This window comes from Zeus faber (genome assembly GCF_960531495.2).
Source record: "Zeus faber genome assembly, chromosome: 6".
Lineage (NCBI taxonomy): Eukaryota > Metazoa > Chordata > Actinopteri > Zeiformes > Zeidae > Zeus > Zeus faber.
The window spans coordinates 13,495,808-13,523,307 of record NC_137201.1 but is presented as its reverse complement, the minus strand read 5'-3'; the positions used below and the strand labels follow the sequence as shown (position 1 = coordinate 13,523,307).

The following is a 27,500-nucleotide window of genomic DNA, read 5'->3' as shown; positions in this document are numbered from 1 at the left end:
ACAATCGCAGTGGCTGACTCTTCACTCACATTAGATCTACGAGGCCTCATTTAAAAGTTAATTCCGACTTTTGTTCCTCCAAGCTTGGGGGGAGACACGGACACAGCGCCGGGATGCACCGGGACTCTCGCACGCAGGGATTTATTTTTGTTTCACGCAAACATCGGAAAATACAATTCAAATAAAAACATCAACAATAAAAACACAAATTTTTTTAATTGTTTTTATTTTGGAGAAACGCAGAGCGGATCGGATGGAGCAGATAACCATATAAAGAAATCCGTGGCACGCTGACGTCAGCTCGTGCTGAGTAGAAAAAACCTTTAAAAAAAGAGCGGTCTGAAACCTGAACGTTTTGCTCCCCGCGATTAGTTTGTCAGGAGTTTACCTCATTATTTGACACTTTGGCCGCGTCTAATATGAACATCCCACATCGTTACGTTATGTATATGACAGAAAATAAGGAAAAGCATAATAGGGCCCCTTTTAATCCCCGGTCAAATCTAGATAATCAGATATAATGAATAAGCTGGTTTGCTGATAACCGGGGGGTAGCTTCATTGTCTTCATCCCGTGGAAGATCCTGGATTATGTAACAAGACCGGGCATGATGGAAGGCTGTCAGGGGTGAATCACACGACCGGCTCTTTTCATTTTTTCCTCGTCAAATGCGGGCGTGGCTGGAAATTTGCCAGGCAGTCAGTTCAAGACCGTATCAAATAATCACCCCAGTGTGACGCAAGAGAAAAATGTCTTCTTTTATCTGTCCCCCATCTCACAGGTGCCTGCTTGCCCAAACTGGTGCAACTAAAATTGAACAACAGCAGGATTACATCAGTGAGGTAAGTGGAAAGTCACACAATACAACAGTCATAATTTTGTATTCTGTCTGGTTTCTGCTTGTTTTTTTGTTTTGGATACCCCAAACTCTCTTCTTATAAATTGTTATGACGCAGCTCTGTGGAATACTCAAATGTGATTGGTTGAGAGCGCCAATGAGCTTTCAGTTATTTGTGAATAATGACCGCTGTTTGTTAATCATAACTGTTGTCTGTCAATAATGACCGTTGCCACGGGCCACCTTTCTCTGCCTGGATTCACGCCCCCTTGTTTCACGGCGCCGACATGCTATGGCTAACACTGGCTAGTGGCGACATCTTGCCACGCTACATAGAAACTACAATGGAAGACTTGAAGAGATGGATGTGAATTTGTCCAATCTCCCAGTGAGTCCTATGTAAGGCAAAGTTTTCTTTGTACAGCCATTGGGTCATTATTGCAAAATAACCCCCTTCAGAGTGATACAAGACTGATCACAGTGTCAGGGATTATTTGACAATAATGACCGCCTGGCTGCTCATGATCCATTACTTCTTCTTCTTCTTCTTCTTCTTCTTTCTGCTTCTCCCGTTAAGGGTCGCCACAGCGGATTACTAACGGCACTGAATAAATACAGAGGCCAAACTAATTACTGATGCTGAAACCCAAAAACCTGAAAATACCGTGTTGACCCAAGGCGATCATTGGTCAAAGATATTGATGTATTTCTCTCGTTACACTTTGACCCTGTTGGTATTCAGAGTATGTCAGCAGGAGCTCCAGCGCATGTAGGCGCCCCCCCCATACCTCCGTGAAATGAGCTGTAATTGGAAACAGAGCGGTGACGGGCCCACAGGGGGATCCCTGTCATGCTCCACCCCGGACCCATCCTTTAGAGAGAGAGGTCAGGAATGGGGGTGGGTGGTGTGGTGGACGAGGCTTTGATGCAGGGAGGGCCTTCAGATAAGGGGTCCTCAAGGGATCCATGTCTCATGAAAGCGCATGGTGCGTGTACAGAGCAAGGTGGGACTTGGAGCAGGGATCTCCAGCAGCATGGATGATCCTGCACGGCAGACGTGCGCACTGACTCGTTTGTCCAGAGAGGAGAATGAACAGTAGTGATGTCACACGATCACAGTCTCGTATCACAGAACCGCTACATCTGGACAACAGGTTCTTCTCATGACGGGACGCAAAGGGCTTTGCAGTCTCTCCGTTTCTTTTTTTTCTGCCGTCGAGTTTGGACGGTCCCTGGGAAGGGACAGGAAATGCGCGCGGTCTCCTTCCAGATCATCCTGTCTGTTTGCGATCGCGGCCGCAGCTGTGTGGCGAATATTGTACGGAGGGAAAGCAATAAATATTCAGGATTGGAAACACACACCCCAGTCATTCTCTACCCAGCGTCGCAGGTGGAGGGTTGTTATTAAGCCAATGTGGAGGGATAAGAGAGACCAGACAGGAAGATAGGGAGTTGGCCCCACCCTTGGAGGAACAGCGAGGGGCCCGGCCGGACGTGCACAGCCTCTGATAGAATTTCCTGCTCCGGGCTGTCGGGGCCTTACTGGACAGGGTGTTGTACTTCTCTGGACACACTGACCAGCTCTCTGTTGGAAGGCGCACAGAGAGACGTTGTAGAGAGAGGCGATGGCCCCTCTCTACAATGGTCAAGGGACACAAGTCACTTGAGCGATGGACGACATTCTTCGGACGATGACTTTAAATGTCCAATCGCGACGGCTGCTTCAAGTCAGTGTTGTTTTTGTCCTCCTCAGAGACCTGGGCACCAGCCTGTCGCACCTGCAGGTGCTGTGGATGTCTCGCTGCTGCCTGCAAGACCTGGACGGCATCTCTTCTTTCTCCTCTCTCAAGGTAAGCTTTGGCTGCATGGCTTTCCACAAGACGCACGGTTTCGATACACTCACTGTTCTGCTCGGGTTGATCATCCATCCGACTCCCCACGCCCCCCTACTTTGATCGTTGTGACCGTCCTTGATGTTTGCCAGGAGCTGTACGTGTCCTACAACAACTTGTCGGAGCTGAGCCAGCTCAGCATGCTGGAGAACCTGCTGATTCTGGATGTAGAAGGGAACAACTTGGAGGACCTGGTCCAAATCCAGTACCTGGGACTGTGTAGCCAGCTCCACACTCTCTCCCTGGAAGGAAACCCTATTTGTCTGCACCCACATCCGAATGCCACCCAGGTAGGCTCGGGTTTTACAGTTAATTGTAGCACAAGTCTCTGTTTAATTATATTAACCGGCGATGGTCACCAGTCGCATGAACTAAAATCAGGTCATATGCAGCGGAGGTGAAGATATTTGACGTCCATACCATAGCCTTCACTTCTACTCGACCTGTCTATCGCTCATGATCTGGGTTGGGTCTACCTTTTCTGTCCCCGCCAACATTGAATATTTGCAAATCAGCACTCAGTTCCTTTAGTGGAATTGGGGATTCCTCGAGATATTTTGTTTTGAAGATTGACCTCTGAAGGTAAAGTACAGCTTGCCCAATGTTGGAGGTGTACATTCTATACATCAGCAGAAAAACGGTGTGATTTAGATTTGAATCCACAGTATCGCCCTGGTATGCTATGGTGTGCTGGGTAAAAACCTAATTTGGATTCATGTAGAACTGAGTAATATACATTTTACTTGAAGGAAGGGGAAACCTTGGAAGAGTTTGGAGGAGGTTGACAAACAGGAGTTAAAGGAGGAAATGTCCGGACGGGGAAACAGCTCGAACAAGAAACTAGGCCCAGCCAGTCCCCTGAATGGACTGACTCAAGCATGTCCTAAAGTGCCAGTGCTTCTGTGCCAATATACTGTATCTCAGCATCTACCCTGTACGCCTCCCAACACAGGCCGTGCACAAGATGCAACCCCCCTGTTTTCTGAGACATGAAAGCGTCCGTGCGATCTCACGGCTCCGTTTTCGGGGGGTCTTCAACCCGCAAGACGGGGATTAAAGCGGAGCGGGCGACATCAAAGTGCACAAACAAAAACAGCCACACATGCACGCCGCTGTCTTTCTTATTGAATACCGGCTGTTGTACCGTAGTGGAGCAGGTTCTCCGCTCCGGACCAACCAATTAACACGCGTTTTTTTGTTAATTCGCTCCTCACTGACTGCCCAGCACTCTACCAAGTCAGGTCGGGTTGAACGCTGGTTTTCGGAGAGGGCCCGCCAGTCGGAATACGTATATGATCCTGCACACAGTCTGCTGTGGGCCAGGACCAGAATGAATGTGTTTATTTACACCCAGCAGCAGCGGAGCATTAATTAGGAAACTGGGGCAATGAGGGGAGAGACTGATCTGAATATGCATAAGGCCTGCTCTTTGTAGTGGCTGAGGACTCCCTCGGTTAGCTTTCACGCCAAGCTATCATTCCTCTCTCTCTCTCTCTCATTCTCTCTCGCTCTCTCTCTCCCTCCCTCTCTCTCTCTGGCTGTCCCGTGCACCCAACGCACACAGATATACACACACACACACACACACACACACAACCCCATCACTTCCTCTTTATTCTTTCATTCGTTTCCTCTTTTCCAGCCCTTCGCGCGCTCTCTTATTCACTCCATCTGCGAGGTTGGCAGAGGGGTTGGGAGTGCTCCGCTCTAATTCGATCTCTCCCCCGGCAAAAAGCTTTTTACTGGGCTCTTGTGCTCTCTCAGTTCTCTCTTGCCCGCTCTCTCTCTTTCTCTCTCTCTCTCTGCTGATAAAAGACCAGGCATCGGTAGGAAGTGCACATTATAGTTGATATTGGCACCCGGTTATTTTGTCTTCTCGTTTACAACCTGGGTACAAGAAGCTACTGTGGAGGAGACCAAATAGAAATGGGCAGCGTGTAGGTTAGCTAACTCAATACTGTGAGGTGACGCTGAGGATAGTTAATGCCGTGCACCCGTTGTCCCTGTCCTGCCCCTGCAGGCTTACAAAGTGGTTCTCAATATGTGGTCCGTAGACCTCTCAGGGGTCCTTCAAAAGTTTCCAGGGGGTCTCCAGCAAAAAAAAAAAAGAGAAATAGTTAAACTTCACCAGTATTTCACTTGCAAGATTGAGTGAATGTATTATAATCACTGTTTTGATACTAGTTTCACTAGTGTGTCAGTTTCTCCGACCACGCGCCACCCAAGTGACGTGTTCAGGGACCTCCGGCACAGAGACACAGAAGACAGGGGTTGTAAACACCAGTTAATTGTAGAGAGTGGGCCAGTTGGAATAAGCCCAGGAGCAGATAGACATTTGTCATGACAGGGCTCCTCTCCTGAGTGTGTGTGGGGATGGAGGTTTTACCTGTTGCTCGTTGGTTGATCTAACGAGCAACAGGTAAAACCTCCATCCCCAGGTATGCCAGGTCAGGTGTGGCTGCTCAAACCGCCCTGTCTATACTGTCTACAGTATAGACAGGTATCTTCTCAGATTTGGGTCCCAGAGAGATAATCTTATCAAATGGGGTACGTGGCCTATTGTGTATCAAATTGAGGTTCCTTGATATGAGTATACTTCATTTTAAGTTCATGTTAAGTTTAAACACCAAAACTACAGATTGACTTTACATAATCTCTCGCCTTCCCAAAAGGCCACAGATCCAAGCGGTATATTTTCATTTGCAGGGTGGTTTCCAACACAAGTTACAGTTTCAGTAACTGGTATGTCAGTTTCACTCCTTCCTCCTGTTCCCCCTCCGCTCTCCTCTCTCCCCCCCTCCTCCCCTCCATTCCCAGGATGCAGAGTACAGCTACCGGGCGGCAGTGAGGGAGCTGATCCCTCAGCTGCGTTACCTAGACGATGTGAGGGCCGAGGAGGAGGGGCCCAGTTGCAGCAGCTCCATGGGGGAGGACTGGGCCCTGATCCGAGACTCCATCAGGGCCGGCAGCTCCATGGAGGCCGCTGCTGTAGACGGTGTGTGTGTGTGTGTGTGTGTGTGTGTGTGTGTGTGTGTGTGTGTGTGTGTGTGTGTGTGTGTGTGTGTGTGTGTGTGTGTGTGTGTGTGTGTGTGTGTGTGTGTGTGTGTGTGTGTGTGTGTATTTGAGAGAGATTTTTTTTTTCATACATCTTTCAATATTATTATTATTATTATTATTATTATTATAGGTGTATTATAACATTTTATTTATATTGTATTATGGTATTAGTATTGTATTATAATTTGTATTTATTACATTATAGATTTATTATTATTAGTTGATTATATTATTATTATTTATATCATTTCAATAATATAAAATACAGTTTTTGTTTATAATAATATAGCACAATATAAACAGTGGTTATGTTTAATAAAAGATGGAGGTATTTTATTACACTTTTAGGTGCTTTTTGACACAAAAGCTGTTTGATAAAACATAAACAAAAAGGGCAAATAATACTTCAGAAAAGACAAAAACCAAAACAAGTTTAATAATAATCATTTCAATAAATAAATAAACAGTGCGTTGCAGTATTGCGGTTGCTGTATTGCGTCACAGTCATTTGTGACTAAAAATACATCGTCAGTCGTGGATCATCAAACGTGGACCTGGAAAAGTCAATCATAGCTTTTGTGTTTTCAGTGAGATCACTGAGACTGCGGCGTCACTCGTTCTCTTTCTCAGGGGAGGCAACTTCAGCCATTGGGTGTAGGCCCAGTTCTTCCAAGCGTCCCGGTTCCAGCTTCTCCTCCCCGTTCCGGGGCTCCGGACCGCTCACCGGGTTCAGACCCCTATCCGGCTCAGGGCCAAGGTCCATGTCGGTACTTGGGGGCAGCAGAGCGCTGTCCCCTCCTCCTGGGTCCAGACCCGGGTCGGCAGACTCAGACCCAGACTCGGACTCAGCAGATCCAGGAGCCAGCGCCCTGACGCACGGTGAGGCACGGCACTGGTTACAACAAAGTACTTAAGTATATGTCTCAGGTGTCTACTTTCATTGTAAAATGTAGTTGGATTGGAGTTTTTGGATCTATTTATAAAACATGCTGTAATTTGTTTATTTATTTGTAGGTTTTCTTAACTTAAAACTTACACCTTAAACTCTCAATTATAGGCAGAGGAAAAATAATAGGTTTAACGAATTCAAGTTATCTCGCGATTTTTTCAGTGTACTTAAAGATGACCTATTATGTTCCTTTTTACACATGTTAATATAGGTCTCTGCGGTCCCCAAAACATGTTTTTGATGTTTTTTGCTGAAACTACCACTCAGGTTATGCATTCGAGCCATTTCAACATGTCTCTAAACCATCCTGCTCCAAAATGGGCTTTTTCTGTGTGTGTGTGTAGCATTAATTATAAATGAGTAGCCAGGCCCCTAGTTCTGTGAGCCAATGGGGTTTGAGCTTTGCTTCCGGGTTCCGTTGTTTTACTCCGTAAACTTTCACTGTTTTTACCTTACAGTTTCAGTCCACTAAAAGCTGAAAAAAAACCCCCGAAATAAGCAATCCGGTAGCCGAATCTTCACTCATATTAGATCTACAAGACCTAATTTAAAAGTTTGTTCAGAGTTTCGTTTTGCGACACCGCCGGGGATTTTTTGTTTCATGTAAACGTCGGAAATTTCCATCGTCTGCAGTTTCTTTACTGACAGTTGGTATTTGATGCCGCTTTCTTTTAAAAGATTTGTGCTGGTCTCTGCAGCCAGCAACAGAGCACTTCCCATGCCTAGCTCTTCCCTCTGATGCTAGCGAGTTCTGTTGCGCTCCAGCCGTGGGTGGAGTTACTCAGATGGAGAGGCGTTCTAATCCTATTGAAGCTCCGGTTGGCGTACATAAGGGTTGCAAAGCTGAACGCCATGTTTTACGACATGTTTTCTGAAATACTCTGCTCACAATAAACTGATTGGTTGTCTTATTTCACAGTGTGTCACAGTTTTTCGTAATAGGACCCATTAAGTACAGTATGTTCAGTTTTGCGAGTCTCAACTTTTACTCCACTACATTTGAAATCAATTATCTACTTATTATCTACTCTACTACAGTAACACAGTAATGGTACTTTAAAAAAATCTGGATTAATATTAATATTTGTATGTATTGGTATATATCAATTACCATGACCCCGCCTATACTTTGTTTACTCTGTTACTGTATATCATGGCACTGGATATGACAGTACTTTTACTTTTAATACTTTAAGTCCATTTAAGAACAAGTACTTATATATGCTATATACTTTTACTACCTTATTCCACCCTGTACTTGTTTATTCTTGATTAAAATAAACGTGTTAAGTATATCAAATAAATTACAAAAGAAGTCAGAGCTCTGAATAAGTTCTATGTTTTTTATTGATAAGAAATGATTTTTTCCCGCTGGTTGTTTCAAACGGGTTAATCTTGCTCAATAGGGCCACCTATCGGCCGCTGAACATTAATAAAAAAAAGTGATAATCTGCTGAAGTGTCTCTCTGTCTGTGTCGGTCATTAAAGGAGCTGGAAGAATCGTATTCTGTGGAAACCCCGTCCAGGCTCTTCGAACAAGGCGGGAGAACCTCAAGGTATGTCCAATGTGTCGGGACGATCAACGCCAAAAAGGGGTGAAAATCTACGGAAAGTAACTAACACTACTACAGTACATGTTCACCTGTAACGGTAATTTTCTCAGTAGGAATAAACTGTTTAAAAAGTAAGTATTCAAGCAGTAATCCGTATGGACTCTCACGAAACTCAAGCCAAGCATTCCTACGACTAAGCTTACATGCCGCATGCGTTTTGGTTGACTGTGCCATCGCCACTACTATGTGCACAAATTAAAACTGACTGATTAATTCATTGTGTTTTGACTGTTATTTACAAAAAACCTCCACTCAATGTCCACTCAAAAAGAGTGTCTTCGCCAAAAGACACAGTGTGAAAAAAGTAACTCAAGTACTCCTCATACCGGAGTCCCATTTTCCTCCAGTAAATGATCCCTGCAGCAGCAGGTTAAGCACTCTTTCCACCTCTTTGAGTTTTCAGTAAAAATAACCCGGCTCAACCGAACACGTTTTGATTCTTGCGGCTTCGCTCCTTGTTCCTGGCGCAGACGGCGCCCACCGCCTCCACCTCCACGTCCCACCACCCGCCCATCCACGTTCCCGAGCACACCTACGACCTGGAGGAACCCGGCCCGGGAGAGCGCACAGACGTGTTCGCCGAGCTGCGGGCCTGGAGAAAGAAGCACGCTAAGTACTGATTACTTATCACTCATCCCTCACAGATAGCGGGCTTTTTTTTTAACAAACATTCAAGTGGTAATCCGTAAGATTACTTCGTTCACGAAATTCCATATTTAATACTTTGTTTTGGCTTAGAAACAGCCGTTCAATCTATTTGTGTTGTGCGTGTGCTCCTATACAGTATATGCTGTTTCCATTGTCAGTGGCAGGGTCCGCCACAGGTAACAATGCGAGGGTCAGGCCTTGAGGAGCGAAAGGCAGCCGTGGTGAATTTGACAAAGCAGCTCAGAACGCTTTGGACGAACATCCGCAAAAGAACAGCGCCCTGGGGTGAAGATATATCCCCACCTCCTCAAGTGACCAAAAAAAAACCCCAAAAAACAAATCGATCGATTCTGAAAAATAAAGTGACTGAGAGTGAAGATCAGGATAAACCAGGATGTTGGTTAAAAAAAAAAAAAAAAAAAAAAAAAATGCAGTTTCGAATAGAATTTGTGGATTTGTAGTGTAATCCGCCATACATATTTTAGGTCACGTTGTGAGTGTAGATAATGTGTTGGTTTCCGATTTTTCAATCGGCAAGTTTGATATTCGGGTTTCCCGCAGAAAAAAAGAGACGTATAGAAACAAAGAAAAATTGAGAACTGACTTGATTCTTTACTTCACCTGTTTTTTTTTTTTAACCTCACATTTCAGGCGTCTCCGCGCTATAGAGAGGGAAAGGTCACCGCAGGTGCTGAAAATAGACCACAGCGACGCCGAAGAGGACGAGAGCGGCGGCGAACAAGACCCCGGCGTCGTGAAGAGCCGTGAGAGCGACGAGGAAGATGGAGACACAGAGGCCGAGGAGAGGAGGGCGGACGGACCGAGTTCAGCCTCTTCATGTTCATCCTTCCAGTCCCTTTCCCCAGGTTAGTGCTCAGTGAATTAATAAGCAAGCACTTCGAAAAAAAACCCAATAAACTCCATGACGGTGGATATATCTCCTAACCCATGTTTATAATACAGTGATAAAACGGCCGTACAGGACACCATACGGTGTTGTGTATGTTATTGTAAATATACAAAAGTAGTGATGCAAAAAAAAAAAATCTTTGAAATGACTCAGGAGTCGGGAGTCACAAACTGAAAGTAAATAACTTGTACTAAATTGAAGTCCAAGGCATTTGGCATAATTTATATTGAATGCGACTGATTTACACTTAATAAGTAAACACAACAAATAATTTAGACAGAATTAAATGATTTATGAATTAGAATTAAATGAGCTCACAAACCCAGTTTTTTCACTATTAAAAACGTGGAAAAATGTTAACAAACATCCATAGCACTGTTTGGCTTCTATAGCTGCTGCTAAAGGTGGTGCAACCAGTTGATAAGTTTAAGGGGGCAATTACTTTTTCACACTGGTGGGTGTTTGATACCCGCTTTCATTGAATACATAAAATACTCGTTAATTTAAATGTGTTTACTCATATTCCCTTTTTCTAATATCACATGTGTATGTATGTACACAAATGTATTTCAAATTTTGCCTCGTCTCCTTATCGACTGTTTTGTGTCTTTCAGACCTGTCGCACTTGTCACCTCAGGTGGCCCAGTTATCCCTGGCTCCGGTCGCCACCTTGTCCCCGTCTCCCCCCCTGAGCTCCCCGGCTGCTTCCCAAACGTGCAGACAACCCGGAATCCGAACACGCAGACTTCGGATCGGCCGAGCCGGCGGAGGAGGGTCCCCCCTCGTTGCCAGAAGCCCGGAGCAGGCCCTCGAGGCCGGGCAGACCCGAGCGTCCCCCTCCATACCCCAGTGGGTCCAGGAGGGGGCGAGGCCTAAAGTCCCTCTGGGACCCCTGACCACACGAGAACCTCATCCACCAAGCACCAGCCCCCTGGTGGCGGGGCTCAGGGATCATCGGTATGAAGTTACTTTTCTGTGTGGTAGGAAGGGAGTTTACCAAACAAGTTGGCATATTAAGTGTATTGTGGAGCAAGGACTTTCAAGCTTTTTCATATCAGGGACCCTCAGTTTGATGTGCATAAGGCCACAGACCCCATTTGATTTGGTCTGTGGGATCTGAGAAGATTTTTATTGTGATATATGATTTAGTCCAAACTTCCATACCTGATTATACTATTGTCAAGGAGATAATAGTGAAACTACGATCAAAACAGTCAGTATTGTACTTTCTGTAACGGTGCTAACGTTTTGTAAATTATATAATCATGAAGTTTAATCATTTCGCTGGGGACCCTGTGGAACCTCTCGAAGGACCCCTTGGGGTCCCTGGACCCCATGCTCAGAGCCATTGTTGTGGAGTATGCTGAGGCTTTGTATTTGGTTTAATTTAGTAATTCTTAGAGGATACAGCTTTAAAGTTTTATATTCACGTGCAGTATATCTAATTAAATGATTACATTATTTTGCCTTTCAGTTTAGAAATGGATGTGTCCAGTCTGCATACTGCTACCCTGCATCAAACCTTAAGACCGCTGGACAGACCGGCCATCACACGTCCGCACACAGCGAAGGCAGCTCTTCAGAAACACCTTCAGCGACACATACTCCAGCCCAACAGGGGGCGCTCAGACCCAGACTGAGGCCAGGGACCGGTCCTGACGTACTGTGAATCCAACGGTTTCCGGCCATTTTTCGACCACACTTTTTACAATGAAATAATCACGAACTTGAGTTCATTTTGATGAACACAGAGCTGGCATTCTGGCCGGAATTGATGGATGAGTGCAGCCGTGCAGTTTTGATATTGCAACACAATAGTTGATTTCCTTTTTTTCTTTTTCTCTTTTGTGGAATTAGAAAACGGTTCACTGGCGTCTCAGCGGTAGATAAACACTGCCGTAATCAGTTAGGGGTCAGTTTCGACTTTTCCCTTTGTTTTCTTCTGGTTGTTATGGACGTGATAACGAAAGGTATATTTAATTTATACCTCCTCAATGGATTCCTCAGGTTTACATGCTGCATCTCTATAGCTCAAAGGCTACCTTAAATGTACATTGTTGAATTTTTAAAAAGGAAAATATTATTCATTATATATATTATATACATATTGTTCACTACAGTTAACCTTTTTTCAATTATTAATTTCATGGTTTTGGTGTTTTTCATTAAAATGTTTGTTTGCAATGACTAAAGGGTTTTTCTCCTTCAAAAGGCATTTCCATCATTACTCACTCTGGCTCCTAAACGTTGCTCATCCAAGCGTTCAATACGGTTGTATCAGCATATGTTTTCCACTTGGGGGCACTATTCTTAAACACTTATTTACAAGAACAAATTCCTCAGTGAATACACCTCCAAAACGAGATTAGAACTAGATTTATACCCAAAACACCTCCTTTTCTTCTTCTTTCTTCTGCATCTGGCCGGATCAATGGCAAATAGTGAAAAAAAAAAAATTGACAGTGTATTTCCAAATGTCTTGCATGTTTGTGCCCAAGAATTTTGTTTACGTGTATTTTGTGTTATTGCAACCCACAATTACGTTGCATTCCTCTCTTGTCTAAACCAAACACATTTTAGACAGCAGGCCATCCCCGGTGCAATTAAAATGTACCCGAAATCACAGCTGCCTGGAAAAATAAAATGCTGTAGAGGGTCGATATGGGATGGATTTGGATTGGTCCTAAGTAGTAAATTCCAGGATTTTCAAGACCAAAGACATCAGAGGAATCCCTGAGGCCGTTTTCAGAGCCAAAAGAAAAAAAAAAAGTTTGGTGAGCTGGTTGGCATTTGTTTTGAGGTCGTCCCTCTCTCCTTCACGTGGCGTGCCGTCCAATTGGAACCTCTGCAGACACCCTCCAACACGTTCAGTCTTGTATTCTCATCACACACACACACACACACACAGACACAACACACAAGCCTCTCCGCTTGTCTGTCAACGGTGTTGTCGCCCGCAACACATGACACCAACAATCGCAAACAGAGCACCGCCACAGTGTGGGATTTGGGCAAACCAGAGATGTGTGTGTTTTTGGGTGTGTGCCTTCGTCCAACGGAGGCCCGGAAGCTCAGCTATGACGGGGTTGTTACTTAAGACGAAGGATCTGTTTGTCTTTGTTTAAAAAAAAAAAAAAAAAAAAAGCCGGTGTTGATTTTCCCTTTCATATCTGACGTTCACCTCCGCCCTGACAATCATCTGCCGCTTTAGCAGGCCTGTCATTAGAGAGGGGACGAAGAAGAGGAAGAAAGCCTTTTATGGTGAGACAGTGAGGGGTCGGGTACACCTAAACTTTCTTAAAGAGGCCTCTTGTGTTTCACGTTTGGGGAACGTTCCGACAGGATCCGGCGGAGAGATCGGCTCTCCTTTCCCAAATTATGCGACAAACGAGATTGGTTGATAACTCTGGGTGAATCTAGAATGATTTTACTGTTGTGTATCATATCTCTGGGCCGGCAGCTATTTAAACTTCCAACTCAATCATTCCTGTTGAAATTGTAGTGGGCCGGTGTGCTGGCCCTGTGTGTGCACGTACATGTATGTTGTGTGTGTGTGTGTGTGTATATTTGCATGCGCTGGGGGAACATGGAAAATGTATTCGTATTCTTTGTATTTTTTTTGCCGCACTCCACTTGGGCGTAATTCTGGCACACGGAAAGGAAGAGCATTTCGTATTTTGTGCGTATGTGGCTCGACAACTGTGGGAGCTGTGAATCTTGGCTGCGATGATGATAATAATAATGAGATGTGGAATAACAGTAAGCGTGCTGCGCTGCCGGCACACTTAATGAGGGCCCGGGATTAAATGCAATGAGATAACATTGAAACGAACATTGACACTTGAAAAGGATTTGTAACAGGATTAGCAGTATTATGAAACATCCATCACCTTAAACATGGTTGCTTTTTATATCCACTGTGGCAGTTTGTATCCACGGCGATGATTGTTAATATAGTTTTGATCAATTAACCTTGAAATTTTAATAAAGAAAAAGAATGGGCTTTGCCTAAAAAAAACCTAAAGTGACTTGAAAAGGAATGGAGAAGACCTTTTAAACTTGATAAAAAACAACAACAAAAAAAAAACAACCCAGTTTATTAGAATTCCAATACCATTTCCCTGGTCAAATTTGGTCCTGTGAGAACTGTTGGAAAACGTGGAGGGAGGCAGGACGACGTCATGAAGACAGGCAAAGCAGATAGTACAGTGGAATAGGCAAAACAATATTGACTTAGCCTCTTTCTCTCTTAAACACGCAGACACACACACGCACACGCAGACATAGAGAAAGAACGTGAGACGCGATGCTCTCGGACTCGGAAACTGTGTCAGCTCCTGCTGTGAGCAACGCCAGCAAACAAAAATGGTCGTCTGCTGTGATTGGATGCCACGGTGGTGTCAGGTAGCTGCAGTTCCAGCGCCCAACAACAGACACCATCATCAAAGGAGCCCCATCATCAGCATCATCAGCATCATAACAATAATAAATGTAGTCAGTTAGTTGCAGCAATTGCACCAATGGCGATAATGGGAGCAATTGAAGACAGTTCAATTAACTGTGGTTATTAATCCGCCTCCGTCATACCCTGCACATACTGTATATACCAAATTAGATGATGTCACAAAACGCTCTGCCCCACTTCTTCCGCTCATTCAGAAAAACGTTGCTCTCCCCCCCCCCCTACCTCCTCCTACAGATATGGTCCGATTTGGAACAAACTTAGACCCCAACATTTCTGAACTGCCCCGAGTACGTTGCATTTGTTTTGTTGTTGTTGTTGTTTTGGTTTCACGGTTTCTGAGGCACTTTCAGTCAGAGCATGGCTAAAAGAAAAAAAAACAAATCCAAACAAAAAACACTCGGGTTCCTGCCCTTCATGCTGGACCCCTAATAATAATAATAATAATAATAATAATAATAATAATAATAATTAACAGCAACAGCCTACAGTACATGTGTACACATCCTGTGTTTCTTTTTTTTTCCAGCCAAAAAGGTGGGCGTAATTATTGAGAGAGGCAAACCTGACTTGAGATATAACGTTTTCTTTTTTTCCCTTCCCCAACTGGAAAATCCTCCAGTATGAGTTGAGACAAGCCCAGGTGAAGCTGTTTGCCTTTTCCTCACATAAAAGGACACGATCCAGTCGCTCGGGCGCTATTTGGGCGCCATCCGCATCTTTGCAACCAAACGCAGACATGTAGTTCATAGACGTGCATGAAGAAGGTATGAAGGTCGACATCACTGTTTACGGTGTTTAACGTGCCGTATTTATTTTATACAAGTATTTTATTTGATTTTTTTAAATGTCTTGCGGAGCGGTAAGTCTCATTTTGCAAAATAGTTCAAAATTGAAAGCCGTTTCATTTTGCATGTTTTTGGGAGTCTCTCTCTCTCTCATGTATTATTTTATCCCTTTGGATCCGTTTGCACGAGACACAACAATGGGCTTGTTGTGCCCCTGATCTTTGGCTTCACGGATTGGGCGGTTTGAGGCTTGATGGAAACAACAACGACGACAACAGCGTGTGAACATGTTTTTAAATCTGCCTGCCCTGCTTGATAAGTAGTAGATAGCATATATGTATACGTACGTTACAAATACACCTCTTGAATCTCGAACTAAATAAAAGGCCTGAGGAATTTTTCCAGGTTTTATTGACTTTAGGTGACTAATACGCGATATTGTAGTCCCTCAAAATTTGACCTCCCCTGCTTTCCGTAACTACTGCCATTGTGCCTTTAGAAATAAGGCGTTGGGCACTCGACGGCGGTTTTCCAGCTCAGGTGCTTTTGCGTGCATTGCTTTAGGTGCATTTACGAGCACGGGATGGTGTGTTCCGGAGTCACTTTGGTTCTTCCACGTTCACTCGGGTCGTTCTGTGTCAGGGTCTCTGTCCCTCTTCCACCTCTGGCTGCAGCTCCCGCGCAGTGGATCGGATTCGGTGTGCCACACATTTCGGTGTAGCACCGGTGTAGTGTAACAGCCAGCTCCGTGTTCCTCAACACGCCCCCCCCCGGCCGCCGGGACAGTCCGTCAGTCAGTTGGAGGTGGAGGAGTGCGTCGGAGCTACTTGTGGATAACTAGTTGGAAATTCCCGTTACACGTTTGCTTTTAATTGCAACTTCTGCTTGATGACCGACTGATGATAAAAAAAAAATAATAAAAAAACTTCCGGGGGGGGGGGGGGAATTTACATTCATTGGGTAAGTAAACTCACGCTGACGCCGTTGCGCCGAAAGGTTCGACTCTCCTTTCAGACTCGGTTGTTGTGGAGCCACCCGCTGAAAGGAGCCGTTCGCGCTCCCGCCTCGTCGCTGGGTGTGAACGCACGGCGAGCGAGGCGAGGCCCTCCCGCACGGCGAGCGAGAGGCCGTGCAGTCCGTCGTATTCCCCGCAAGGATCACTTAGTTGCGTGAGCGTCGTTTGCGTCGCTGGAATTTGGTGTGCAAGTCGGAAAAGGCGCAATACGAATTACGCCGAGTGGCCTTTTGCCTTCAGTACTTTGAGTTCGTGGATTTGAAGGTTCACTCGCTGTTGGAGCACATATCAATGAAATAAAATCGTGAAAGAGAATAAAGGTAAATTGCTCAATCCAGTTCAAGAAATGAATATAGTAATACAATTTTAAAAGGGACTCTTTTCAAAGTAACTCCCCTCCCCATTTCCAGGGAACTTTTTTCCATCATTCCACATTTATTCCAAGTCACAATGCCATTCCTTATATGCAAATGAGTGGGGCATGGTCGGAAGCTGGGAAGCAGTGGTTGCTCAGTGGTGAAGCGGTTGCTCTCTGCGGTAGCCGCACCCCGTCCACCACGTCTGACAGCTGTGCCAGCACAGCGCCAGGACCAGCCCAGCCCAGCCCACCCGCTGGACAGCTTGGGGGGGAGAGGCAGGCAGACAGTAGACCCCCACCCCCTCTACACCCGGGTCCCGAGTGCAAAGTCTGTTCCCCGGCCGCGGGCGTTGTAGGCGCGCTTCTGTCGGGACCTGGTGTCTGTTAAGTCTTGCCCGGTCCACCTGCGGCGCAGCCTTTCGGGGGAAGTTGCTGAGGTAGACCAGGCTGGGCTCCCCCCCCCCCGCACACGCCTACGGCTCCCGCTGCCGGGGTACAGACTTCGCTCTCGGGTCCCAGGCGTGGGTCGACTGTCCGAACAGAAAGAAGGGCCTCTCCTCCAAGCTGTCGAGCCAGTGGGCCGGCCCTTGCGCTGTGCTGGAACAGCTGTCGGACATGGCGTACAGGGAGCGGCTGGTGGCCCTCCACCCTGACAGTCTCACTCTCTACCGGCCCCTGGCCTCGAACCGAGGCGCCATCGGGAGCTGAAGACTGGACCTACCACTGTTGCAAAGGAGAGCACAGCGCCGGGCCCGGCCCACCCTCTCTGTCTGCTCTGAATCTGCAAGATAGACGCCCCATTCATTTGCATACAAGGAATGGAAGTGTGGCACGATGAAATAAAAGTCTGCTTAAATAAACGTGGCAGTTTCGCCCACCTCCCGCCGCCCAAGTGGCTTTTCAGGGACCTCCGGCACAGAGCCACAGACGACAGGAGTGTAGACACCAGTTTATTGACGAGCGTGGGCCAGTTGGAAAAGCCCAGGCGCAGCTAGCCATGTGTCATGACAGGGCTCCTCTCCTGTGTGTGTGTGTGTGTGGATGGGGGTTTTATCTGTTGCTCGTTAGACCAACCAACGGGCAACAGGTATGCAGCCACTCTGATCCCAATCACCTCGATCCAGGTCAGGTGTGGCTGCCCAACCCACCCCACCCCAAGTCCCCTGAAGTGAATAAAAATGATCATTTTTTAAAAACGTTTTTAAATAGACTATTTATTTATTGAACTTACTCATTTATTTATATATATATATATATTATCTGCTAGGTGTGTGTATCAAAGTGTCGCTGGGTCCAATGGGTCTTAAATTCAGTTTTACAAATAGGCCAAGTTAGGCCTTAAAAAAGGAGTATTCGTAGTAAAATAGTATCACATTTTATGAGGGGAGCGCTCATTGTGAAATTATGGGCTGTAAGCACGTCGAAGTGTCCTCGAGCAAGACATCGAACCCTAAGCTCATGGAGAGCACTCTCCATGAGCTGTTGTGCACCTTGCATGGTTGTCGCGGCCATCGACGTATGTGTGAATGGGTGAATGTGAGGCGTGTTATTGTGAAGCGCTTTGAGTGGTCGCAGGACTAGAAAAGCGCTATATAAGATGCAGTCCATTTACCATTTACCATGGGCTGATACTAATGTTTAAGATAACAATTTGACTGATTACCGATACCGATGTTTTCTGAGTTCCCCTGAATGCAGCGATACCGATGTTCTGTACAACCGATAAATCGGTGCATCCAAATTCTTATTTGCAATTTATGATGTTTTAATTACAGGATTCTTACGAGCTCCTTGGGGTGCTTGAAGTGCTTGAATTCCATCCTCAAAAATGTAAGTATTGCAATGCCTTGTAAATGATTAAAAAGTCCTTGGAAAAAAACGCGATCGTTGATATGTTCGTAACCCTTTTTTTTGATGATGATGCCAGAGAAATGTAAATTGAATCCAGCATGGTTGGAAATAGACGCTTATAATAGCAGATGACAATGAGATGAACAGTGTGTGGGCGTATGTATGTGTCAGAGACCTAAATGTATGTGCACAAGCACTGAAAAAGTGAGTTTTTCATAATGGGTCCCCTTCAATAAAGATCATATTGAAAATTGATTTGAACCCCCATTTTGTAATGCCAGAATGAACCCTGTATTTAAATAATAAATAATGGTTCAAATGATTTCAACATAAACATTTTGTCTGATTTATTATTTATTATTTACTGATATTTCAAGTTCTTCTGCATAGAAACCAAAAAATCTGATGATCTCAAACCATAAAGCCCAGCTGCCGAACCTGATACTTGCATTCATACTTATTGCAAAACCTTATCGAATAAGTGAGAGGTGATTTGTGAAAAAATCTGTCTTAGATTTAATTCAAAATTGTCCAAAAAAGTCTTTAAAATGTTTTTTTTTAGCCATCTGATATCTGCAGACTTACATTATTGATTGTTTTTTATTTCTAGTGCTCATAATGCCATTCACTTTGATGAGTGTATATACTGTAGATGGAGAAGAGGGCCGTGGCACTGCTGACGGTTTGAGTACATTTTGACAGTTTTTATATAATTTTTTTGGATGAGTATTTGGTTTATGGGTGGAGAGACCAAATAGTTATGCAGTCATTTTATTTCCTTCCTTTCAATTTTTATGACTTTATATTCATTCGATCCGATCTCAGACACTTCAAAACTAAAATGAATCAAGTGTCTGTTGAGGTAGCAAGGCAAAATTTAATTACGATAGACGGATATAGCAGATGCTCTGTAGTGGGCTGCACTGAAAATCTATTTTATGCTGCTGTGTAATCTTCCAAGATATGAATACGTCCTGGAATGAAAAAATGAAAAAGTGATTGCAAAACTGCTGCACTGTTCTCTTCCTTGCCATTGTATCCTCCTAGTGTGACTCACTCACTCACTCACTCACTGATGTTTGTCAATTCATCATCGTGATTCACATCTGATGGGCATGACGTCAGGAGCACTTGCTGAAAAGATCTCTTGTTGATTTGATGATGCCATCACAGCAAACAGTCAGCTCGCATGAATTCTTCCTTTTTTCGTGGCTTACCAATGTCTCTGTCTTGTCAGGCCCACTCCTGTTGTGCTACTGTAGATACCTGGTTAACCATTTAACGTATTGTTGGCATGTACACTTGGGACCCGGCTTTTAGAAGGGGTTGGTAACCATGCATTAGCTGTTGGTTGCCAAGACATTGTTTTGTTTTTTTAATTGCACGGCTCTGTTATTTCTGAATAACGACCGCTTGTTAATAATGGCCGGTGCAGCCGCTTCTCTGCCCCGTTTCACGCCCCTCGTATCGCCGTGATAAGTGGGATAATCTGCAGCCAGCTGGTCATTATTGCAAAATAATTCCCTTCCAAGTGACGCAACAGCCCCCCCACTTTGCTTCGATCATATAATGTGTTATTTTGCGATAATGAGCGGCTGGCTGCACATTAACCATTATAACCACATTAATGTGGTTATGAACCATATTTCAATATTTTCAGTTGTTTCACCATATTTGACCTAGTTTCTGAATATACAGAGGTATATTTATTTATTTATTTTTACATACATACATACATACATACATACATACATACGAAAATTGGTTGACAATGGGGAAACAAGGCCGCACAAGATAGTTGCCAAATTTGGTTGCCCGTGGGGAACTGAGCATTTGTTAATGTCAGGCCGTGATACTGTGTGTAAGCAGTGAGTCACACCCTGATTTATATTAAAACAGGTACTCGAACTCCGTTTCTTTTTGTATTTGTTTTGTAATGTCAGTTCTCTATCCTGGGTTTTTTTCTGGAAGTGGAACGCTACAGTACGTCCTCTTAGCTGAACAAAGGAGTTCAGTCATGAGTGCCGCATCCATTGTGCCTTTTATGTTTCAAAGTTAAACCCGGCTGTGATTTTGCTGTCACCTTTTGTCAGCCTACGCCTTGGCTTAATCTCTGAGATTCATGTTTCATCTTGAGGTGGAACACAGATGCGCAGGTGACGGAGCCTGAACATGTCCCATTATGCATTGACAAGCTGCCACAGGATTGTTAATCCTCAAATAGTCCTCTCCATTACCTTTCTGGATAAATCAATAGCCGAGACTGAGGACTTGTCATTGCTGTCCATGCGTCGGTTACCGTTGGCCTTGCTTTTCTTCCCCCTCTCTATAACTCATCGGCAGTCCAGTCACAGCCATAACGCAGAAGGGTAATTTGGGCCCTTTCCACTTGGTGAATGCTTTTCTGAGAATGAGACATGTCTTCGTACCGCTGAAGTAGGGTAATTTAGTGAGGCCGGGGCGACATATAATGAGACGGATGATTGTCCTCAAGTGTCTGCTTGATGTGAAAGTGAGCGATGTGTTATTTCGGTTTGCATAATAGCCTAGCGCCCGATACGTACGACCTGAACGATTTCAATCTTCCAGTGGGGATTGAAGACACTAAGAGTAGTTTTAAGGCGCAGGAGTTTCTGTGCAGATGAACCTCATGGCTTCTCTTCATTAAACCCCGGTCTGGAAACGATGCCTCAGTAGCTCGCAGATATCAGTTTGAAGGCGTATGTGACCGTTTAGGAATACCCTTTTCCCCCTGAGCCAAAAACCCGGTAACAACCGCTATAATCCAGCATTTTTTAACCAGTGGGAGAGGAAAAACCCGGGTCTCAGTCCTGGGTCAAATGACCCAGCAATAGACCCGGGTTTTAATCGGCTCCACCTCCGATCGGCTCTGATGTGAACAGGACATCCGGGTCGACACGCTCATTTTGGCCCCTTTACCTGCACGATGCGAGGTACATTGAAATTCCGGACGCTCCGCTCCCGCGCAACAGCGCACTGGCAGCATGGATTATCGGTGCGCGGGTGTGCCCCTTATGCATAGAGCGCCACGCTGCTTCTACTGTAGTGTTGGGTCGTTCATGAATGATGCCTTTCTTTTGAACGGCTGGAAATACATTTTTTTCAAGTTTTACGTCGTTTTTTTGAAGTTGTCTTCTACTGTTTTATTCCCAATCACACTGGAACCATGACACGCCCCTTTTGTGGCGTATTTGTGATGTCGAACGTGTCACACCAGACGTGTCACACCCATTGCATTTTTCCTGGCAATGGGGAAAGGTGTCAAACGCCTATTTTTAGTGGGTTAATAATTAGCAGGGTACCCAGGTTTTTTTTTTTTAATCCGGGTTACCCTGCTTATTCTGGTCTGAAAACTGTATTAGTGATGAGTTAAATCGATACTCCGATACGATCCAATTCTATTGTTTCACTTAATGAATCTATTTGAAAAATTCTAATGTCGATGCGTTGTTTACAAGTTATGCGACCGTTCTCCGCTTGTCTTGAATACCACGAGAGTCAATTCAAACATTTAATTTCTGTATTAGACTTGACTTTGTTCTGTGAAATATATCTTTGTTATGCGCGATCGGCATTCTGAAATGTTGGTAATGATTCTCATCGCGTATAAAATGTTGACATATCACGATAGAATCGGATCGTGAGCCATCGCATCGATATCTGATTGAATTGCGAGATCCAGCCCTACTGCGGGACACTAAAGAAGCTTCTTCACTGTCCGTCCTATTTGTAAACCGGACAAATTTCTTCCCCCTTCCTCCCTTTTTGCATACCTTTGTCTTTTGTCTTGTGTTTCAATTGTCTGTCTCTCTCCTCCTCACTCTCCCCGTCTCTTTCAGTTTAGCCCTTGTCAGTGTCTATATCTTCGCCCTCTATCTGTCCTTGTCTCTTTGTTTTACTTTTCTAGCCCCTCTTTTCGCTCTCTGATCCCCCCCCCCAACACTCCTTTCTCTCTATCTCTCTATCGCTCTCTCGCTCTCTATCTCACTCACTCTCTCTCTCTCTCTCTCTCTCTCTCTCTCTCTCTCTCTCTCTCGCTCGCTCGCTCTCGATCTCTCTCTCTCTCTCTCTGTCTGCACATTGTGAGCGCTGGTCTGGCTGTCATGTGACTTTTTTGTCTCAACACAATTGTCGGTGTTTGCCATTGGCCGGTTTTCTTTGAAAGCGCGTTGGTTTCCACGGCGACCGAGAATGGCGGCACCACTTCACTTTTGCCTGCCGTTACCCCCTCCCCTCCCGATTGCGCAGAGTGTGTGCGTGTGTGTGTGTGTGTGTGTGTGACAGGCTCCAGTAGATCAGGTAGCGACAGCACGACACACACCCGGACACTGTGACGGGGCTGCTTGCTCCTCTTCCTCCACCCTCCCTTCTCTTTTTCGTCTGATCGGCAGAGAGCGGTGGACTGTTGGAGGTGAGTCGAACAACTGGCTTGTTTTACTGACTCTGTTGTTTGTTTGTTTTTTTTGTGTGTGCCTTTGTTCATCTGTTAATGACGTTCTCCAATTGACATTGTCTCGAAACACTTTGCTTGAAACATCTTTTCTTGGTGAGAAAATTATTTTGAAGTTCAGGAAACTGAGACGGGTCACAATCGCAGTTACATGGAGAGTTAAGTTAAGGTCTGTACTTCATCTGGTTGGGGCAGTGGTGGAATCACCATGGTAACATTGCTTGGGATTCTCAGGAAAATGCTGCCTTTGCACTATGATAATACGTTTTTAGATAGTAATGTGGTAATTAGCGGGGTGATGAATCATTTAAGCTCTTAATTTAGCTCCAGTCTGCGTGCTGTGTGCTGTGTGCTGTGTGCTGCGGCTACCAACCAACAGCGTGTCACGTAACTATTGCTACGACAATAGTCATGCTCTGTTTTTTGGCCTCGCTGATTTGGTACAACAGCCTTTCGTAATAAACTATAACCAAAAGCAGAAATGTGCCACCTACAAAAGTCTGGATGGGCCAAATTTCCTATATGTTATACTGAGAGTGGAATACTGGGCTTAGTTGTTTTCTATGTTCCATGAAAGATTCAGCAGCAGCAGCAGCTTGCGTGCGCTCGTCGCAAGGCTCTGAGACATGGCACGGGGCCATGTTTCACAACTGTAATTTGTCTGCTTTTATTTTTTATTTTATTGGGTTTTATTGGAGTTGGAAGGGCGCTTTTTTTAGTAGTCCTGAAGTAGGATCTGCTTCAGGTCCATCAACCAGCTGGTTGCCTCTGGGACTCGTTTCCATGCCAACTCTCAAAACAGGCTGCAGGCCACTCCCTCAAGTGTACTTTATCAGATGACCTGAAGATGTTCTTCTTTTTGGGCTTGCTCTCTCTCTCTCTCTCTCTCTCTCTCTCTCTCTCTGCCAGAAAGAGACTAGGTTTGCCGACCTTTTGATAACGATGTGACAAAAGTGGTTGTAGAGAGCCCCTACTCCACTTTTTATACATATTCTGTATTTCTCAGAATTTTTCTTTTTCTGTAAATTCTGTTTTTCTCTTCATTCGCTAGGCTATTATGCCAGTGTCTGTGGAGTCTCTGTGAGGCCGGTAGGAGGTCCGAGTGTCGTCTGTCACCAGAAAAAAAGGCCAAGAAAAAGCCTTTTCACATCTTCTGTTACCTGCTGGCAGACTGACTTAATCATCAATAGCCTTCAACTAGCGCAGTGATTCTCAATCTTTATCCAAATCAAGGAACCTCAGTTTGGAACTCATTAGTCCACGGACCCCAATCTGAAAAGATTTTTAATGTTAGATATGATTTTGTCCAAACTTCCACACCTGTCTATACTATAGATTGGGAGATAATGGTAAAACTGTAATTATTGTACATTGTACATTGTACATATTCTACATTCTAAAATACAACGTATTTTAAGGGAAATAACGGTGAAGTTTAACGAGTAAATCATTTTGCTGGGGACCCCCTGGAACCTCTTGAAGGACCTCTCGGGGGTTCCCGGTTCCTGCATTGAGAGCCAATGCACGAGAGGTTGCTGTGTGAAAGCGTTTTGTGAAAATACCCACTAGATAAGAAAGGGACAGGCAGACCTGTAGATTCAGGATTCAAGATTCAAGATACAAGAGGTTTATTCGTCACATACATATACATACTTTCATACATATATGCAGTGAAATGTCAATGCAACGCACCCGGTGATTACACACAATATGTTCTAGACTGAACACAGTAGCTACCTAAGAATTTCTACTTGACCAACTAACTGATTCCTAAAACATAATGCAGTAAGTCGAATACTATAGAATAAAATCAAAATATATAGAATAAAATAAAATGCAATCGATAAAGGCTTATGTATATGGGATAGACTTATGTATATGAGATAGACTAATTATGTATATACAGATATGTGCATTAAAGTGGCATGTGAATAAAGTGAGGTAGTGTTTGTGCACAGTATACAACAGTACGGCGCAGCGATATGGTAACACCGAACAACACCGAAGACGTGCCAGTTTTTAAGCCTGTTTTAAGTTTGTTATTTGTGTGTCCATGTCAAGTGTTTGTGTTTGTGAATACGCGTAACGGGAGCAGCTAGCCGAGCCGGAGATGGGAGGCCATCGATCTGTAGCCGGCTGTGGCCGGGCTGATGTAATCAAGAGGAAACTGGCACTGATGTCTCGTTGTTGCTTCTGACAGGCGGCTATGATGTCACTGCTGCTGACCCGACAATCCTGGCATTCCTGCTGCCGCTTGTTATGCAGATTGCCGGGGAAATGTGGGAGAGACCCACGGACGTCCACACATATGGTCTCTGTCTTAGTGCTAATTACTAATCCAGGACGCCCCACCCCATATATATTAGGATTCACATACACAAAGACGCATACTTGTATACACACACACACACACACACACACACACACATCATTAATTCAGTCTCACACATGGGCCCACTCCAGCACACACTCGAGCCTTCTGCTCGCAGATGGAGACGCTGATGGTCGTTGCACTGTCCTTGCTGAAATTCAACAGGTCTTTTTGTCTCCTCATTTTGTTTTGTGTTTTTGTTTTACCCTGAAACAAAACTTGTCTAAATAACATATTTTGATGACTTGCACTATAACTCAAACTTTTGTACTGCTGGTCATTAAGTTACCAAACAATGACTCATCTCATTTAACAGTTCAACATTGTGCCTGCTCTTCTTTAGCCAAAAAACACAGGCTACAAGAAGCTTCTCAAAATGGCTATGATTATGTGTGTGTGTGTGTGTGTGTGTGTGTGTGTGTGTGTGTGTGTGTGTGTGTGTGTGTGTGTGTGTGTGTGTGTGTGTGTGTGTGTGTGTGTGTGTGTGTGTGTGTGTGATGTGGCAAAACACGCCACATTACTGACTTGTCTGGCACTGCTCAGCTTGAGCGCTGCTTTGATCCCGAAAAGCCAGAGGAGAGGAGAGATGACTCGCCCACCACACTGAAAGCTTTAAAGTGCTATTGTTCCTGCAGGTGTTTGGATATCCCTTTCCCCTTCTCCGTCTGACAATTACACCGATATATACATTCTACCGTGCCTTTGGAAAATGAAGACCAAGGACTTTAGAGTTTAAAGTAACAACTTTTCCTGTACGGCGGCAGAAGCGGGAACACCGTTTAAGTAGGATGAAACACAGCAAATGACAATACTTTACTAGAGCTCTTTTGGCAACCGGCAATTTGCAAGGTTTATTTGTTTTTTCTTTTTTCAGTAAAATTACAGGAATTTGCCGAATATGCAAGTAAAAGGGGGGGGGGGAGTTTGCTCTTGCAAATGTTGCAGAGATTGAATTTGCATCAATTATTGTCATAAAATTCGGACTGCTTTTCTAGAGATATGAGACACCCTGTTTGTTGTAAGGAGAGGGAGGGAGTGTTATGCAGACAGACTTGGTGTCTGCGGGTGCACCGGGGGGCCTCCCTCGATCTGAGGGGGCTTAGATAGCCTTTTGTCCCCCCGTGGCCCATGACTCCAAGCCACCTGACAGGTCGCCTCTCCATTCCTGTCTGTCCCATGCAGTCCGCCACAGCCTTTGTCATCCTGAGATCATCATCAGTCCAACACCTTGGCCCTCTTCTATGTTGCACTCATGAGATAATTTGATCATGATACTTTCTGTGATTCTTTCGTTGCGTATGCAGTTTTACATAAATGTTCGTGTTCCTGCGCACTGTGAGCTTTGGCAGGTATAGGTTGTAGTTTGGCTGGGTTGTGGTTGGGGTCATGTCACCCCTTTGCCCCACAGCATAGCACTGACCGGAGATTTTGCCCGGGGGAGGCCACTTTTGACAGGGGACGTTTTGTTGACTTAACTTTGGCTGGCTTTTGTTCTCTGGCCAACTGGGAGGCTCCATTTTATGAATTAGAGAGCGCAGGAGAGAGCCAGCGAGACTCCAGGGTTAGCAGTTGGATAAAACCGAACTGGTCTAGACTCGATGAAAGAGAGGAATTTGGCACAATAAGGCTTCAGTTTTCTACTTCTCTGAATAGCGCGCTTGGAAGTAAAGGCACAAAGCCCTTCAACCTCTAAACTTGCACCATATTTCTCCCTCCTCAACAACACAAAGTATGCCTTTGCTGTCGCTGCATTTTCAAAGCTCTAATAACGGTTCTCAATAAAGGGAAAGAGAGAACCAGAATAAAGGAACGGGGGCAGAATGTGACAGTCAACCTCAAAAGCCATCTCGACCAAGACTTTCTTATATACTTCCCTGATGTAGTCAGGACAACCAAAAACGGATGAACAATTTGCAGTGTGTGTTTGTGTGTCCCCCTCATGTGAGCAGTCGGACAGCCACATGATTTTGTGCAGTTTTCTTTCTTTTTTTCCTCCGCTTTTATAACTATCCCTTTGTTTATGCATACTCTTTAATCATCTATTTGTCCTGAGATTGACCCTTTGTAGGAAGTAATGTACAGTCAACGGAGGCATTGACTGTTTGTTATTAGTAAATATCTGACATAGTGAAATGCTTCTGCTTCCAAAACACACGTTGGGACATGGGGCCAGGTTTACTGGGAGGAAAACAAAGGCCTTTGTCTCTTCCTTGTGTATAATATGCCGTATTTAAGATGGAACTGTGCAATTACCTTTGCTAGCGAGAGCAATCTCTC

The 27,500-nt window shown here is 44.8% G+C and overlaps 2 protein-coding genes across 4 annotated transcripts in view; both read left to right on the top strand.

The window, feature by feature from the left end:
• lrrc56 (leucine rich repeat containing 56) overlaps positions 1-11,679 on the top strand; it is a gene marked incomplete at its 5' end in the record, with an annotated part of 12,427 nt that extends 748 nt beyond the window's left edge. Inside the window, 10 exons of the mRNA XM_080002796.1 lie at positions 782-842; positions 2,592-2,688; positions 2,823-3,020; positions 5,548-5,725; positions 6,418-6,666; positions 8,225-8,292; positions 8,820-8,962; positions 9,649-9,863; positions 10,522-10,864; positions 11,436-11,679. Coding sequence (XP_079858922.1) covers positions 782-842; positions 2,592-2,688; positions 2,823-3,020; positions 5,548-5,725; positions 6,418-6,666; positions 8,225-8,292; positions 8,820-8,962; positions 9,649-9,863; positions 10,522-10,864; positions 11,436-11,547 — 1,664 coding nt within the window. The 3' untranslated portion in view covers positions 11,548-11,679. The remainder of the gene's footprint in view (positions 1-781; positions 843-2,591; positions 2,689-2,822; positions 3,021-5,547; positions 5,726-6,417; positions 6,667-8,224; positions 8,293-8,819; positions 8,963-9,648; positions 9,864-10,521; positions 10,865-11,435) is intronic.
• A 3,321-nt stretch (positions 11,680-15,000) lies between these two features.
• The window catches only part of rassf7a (Ras association domain family member 7a), a 40,997-nt gene continuing 28,497 nt past the window's right edge, over positions 15,001-27,500 (top strand). For 2 of the 3 annotated variants that reach the window (XM_080001722.1, XM_080001719.1), the window contains exons 1-2: positions 15,001-15,136; positions 18,306-18,360. The gene's annotated coding sequence lies outside the window, so the exon portion shown is untranslated. The other variant, XM_080001720.1, reaches the window with a different exon arrangement.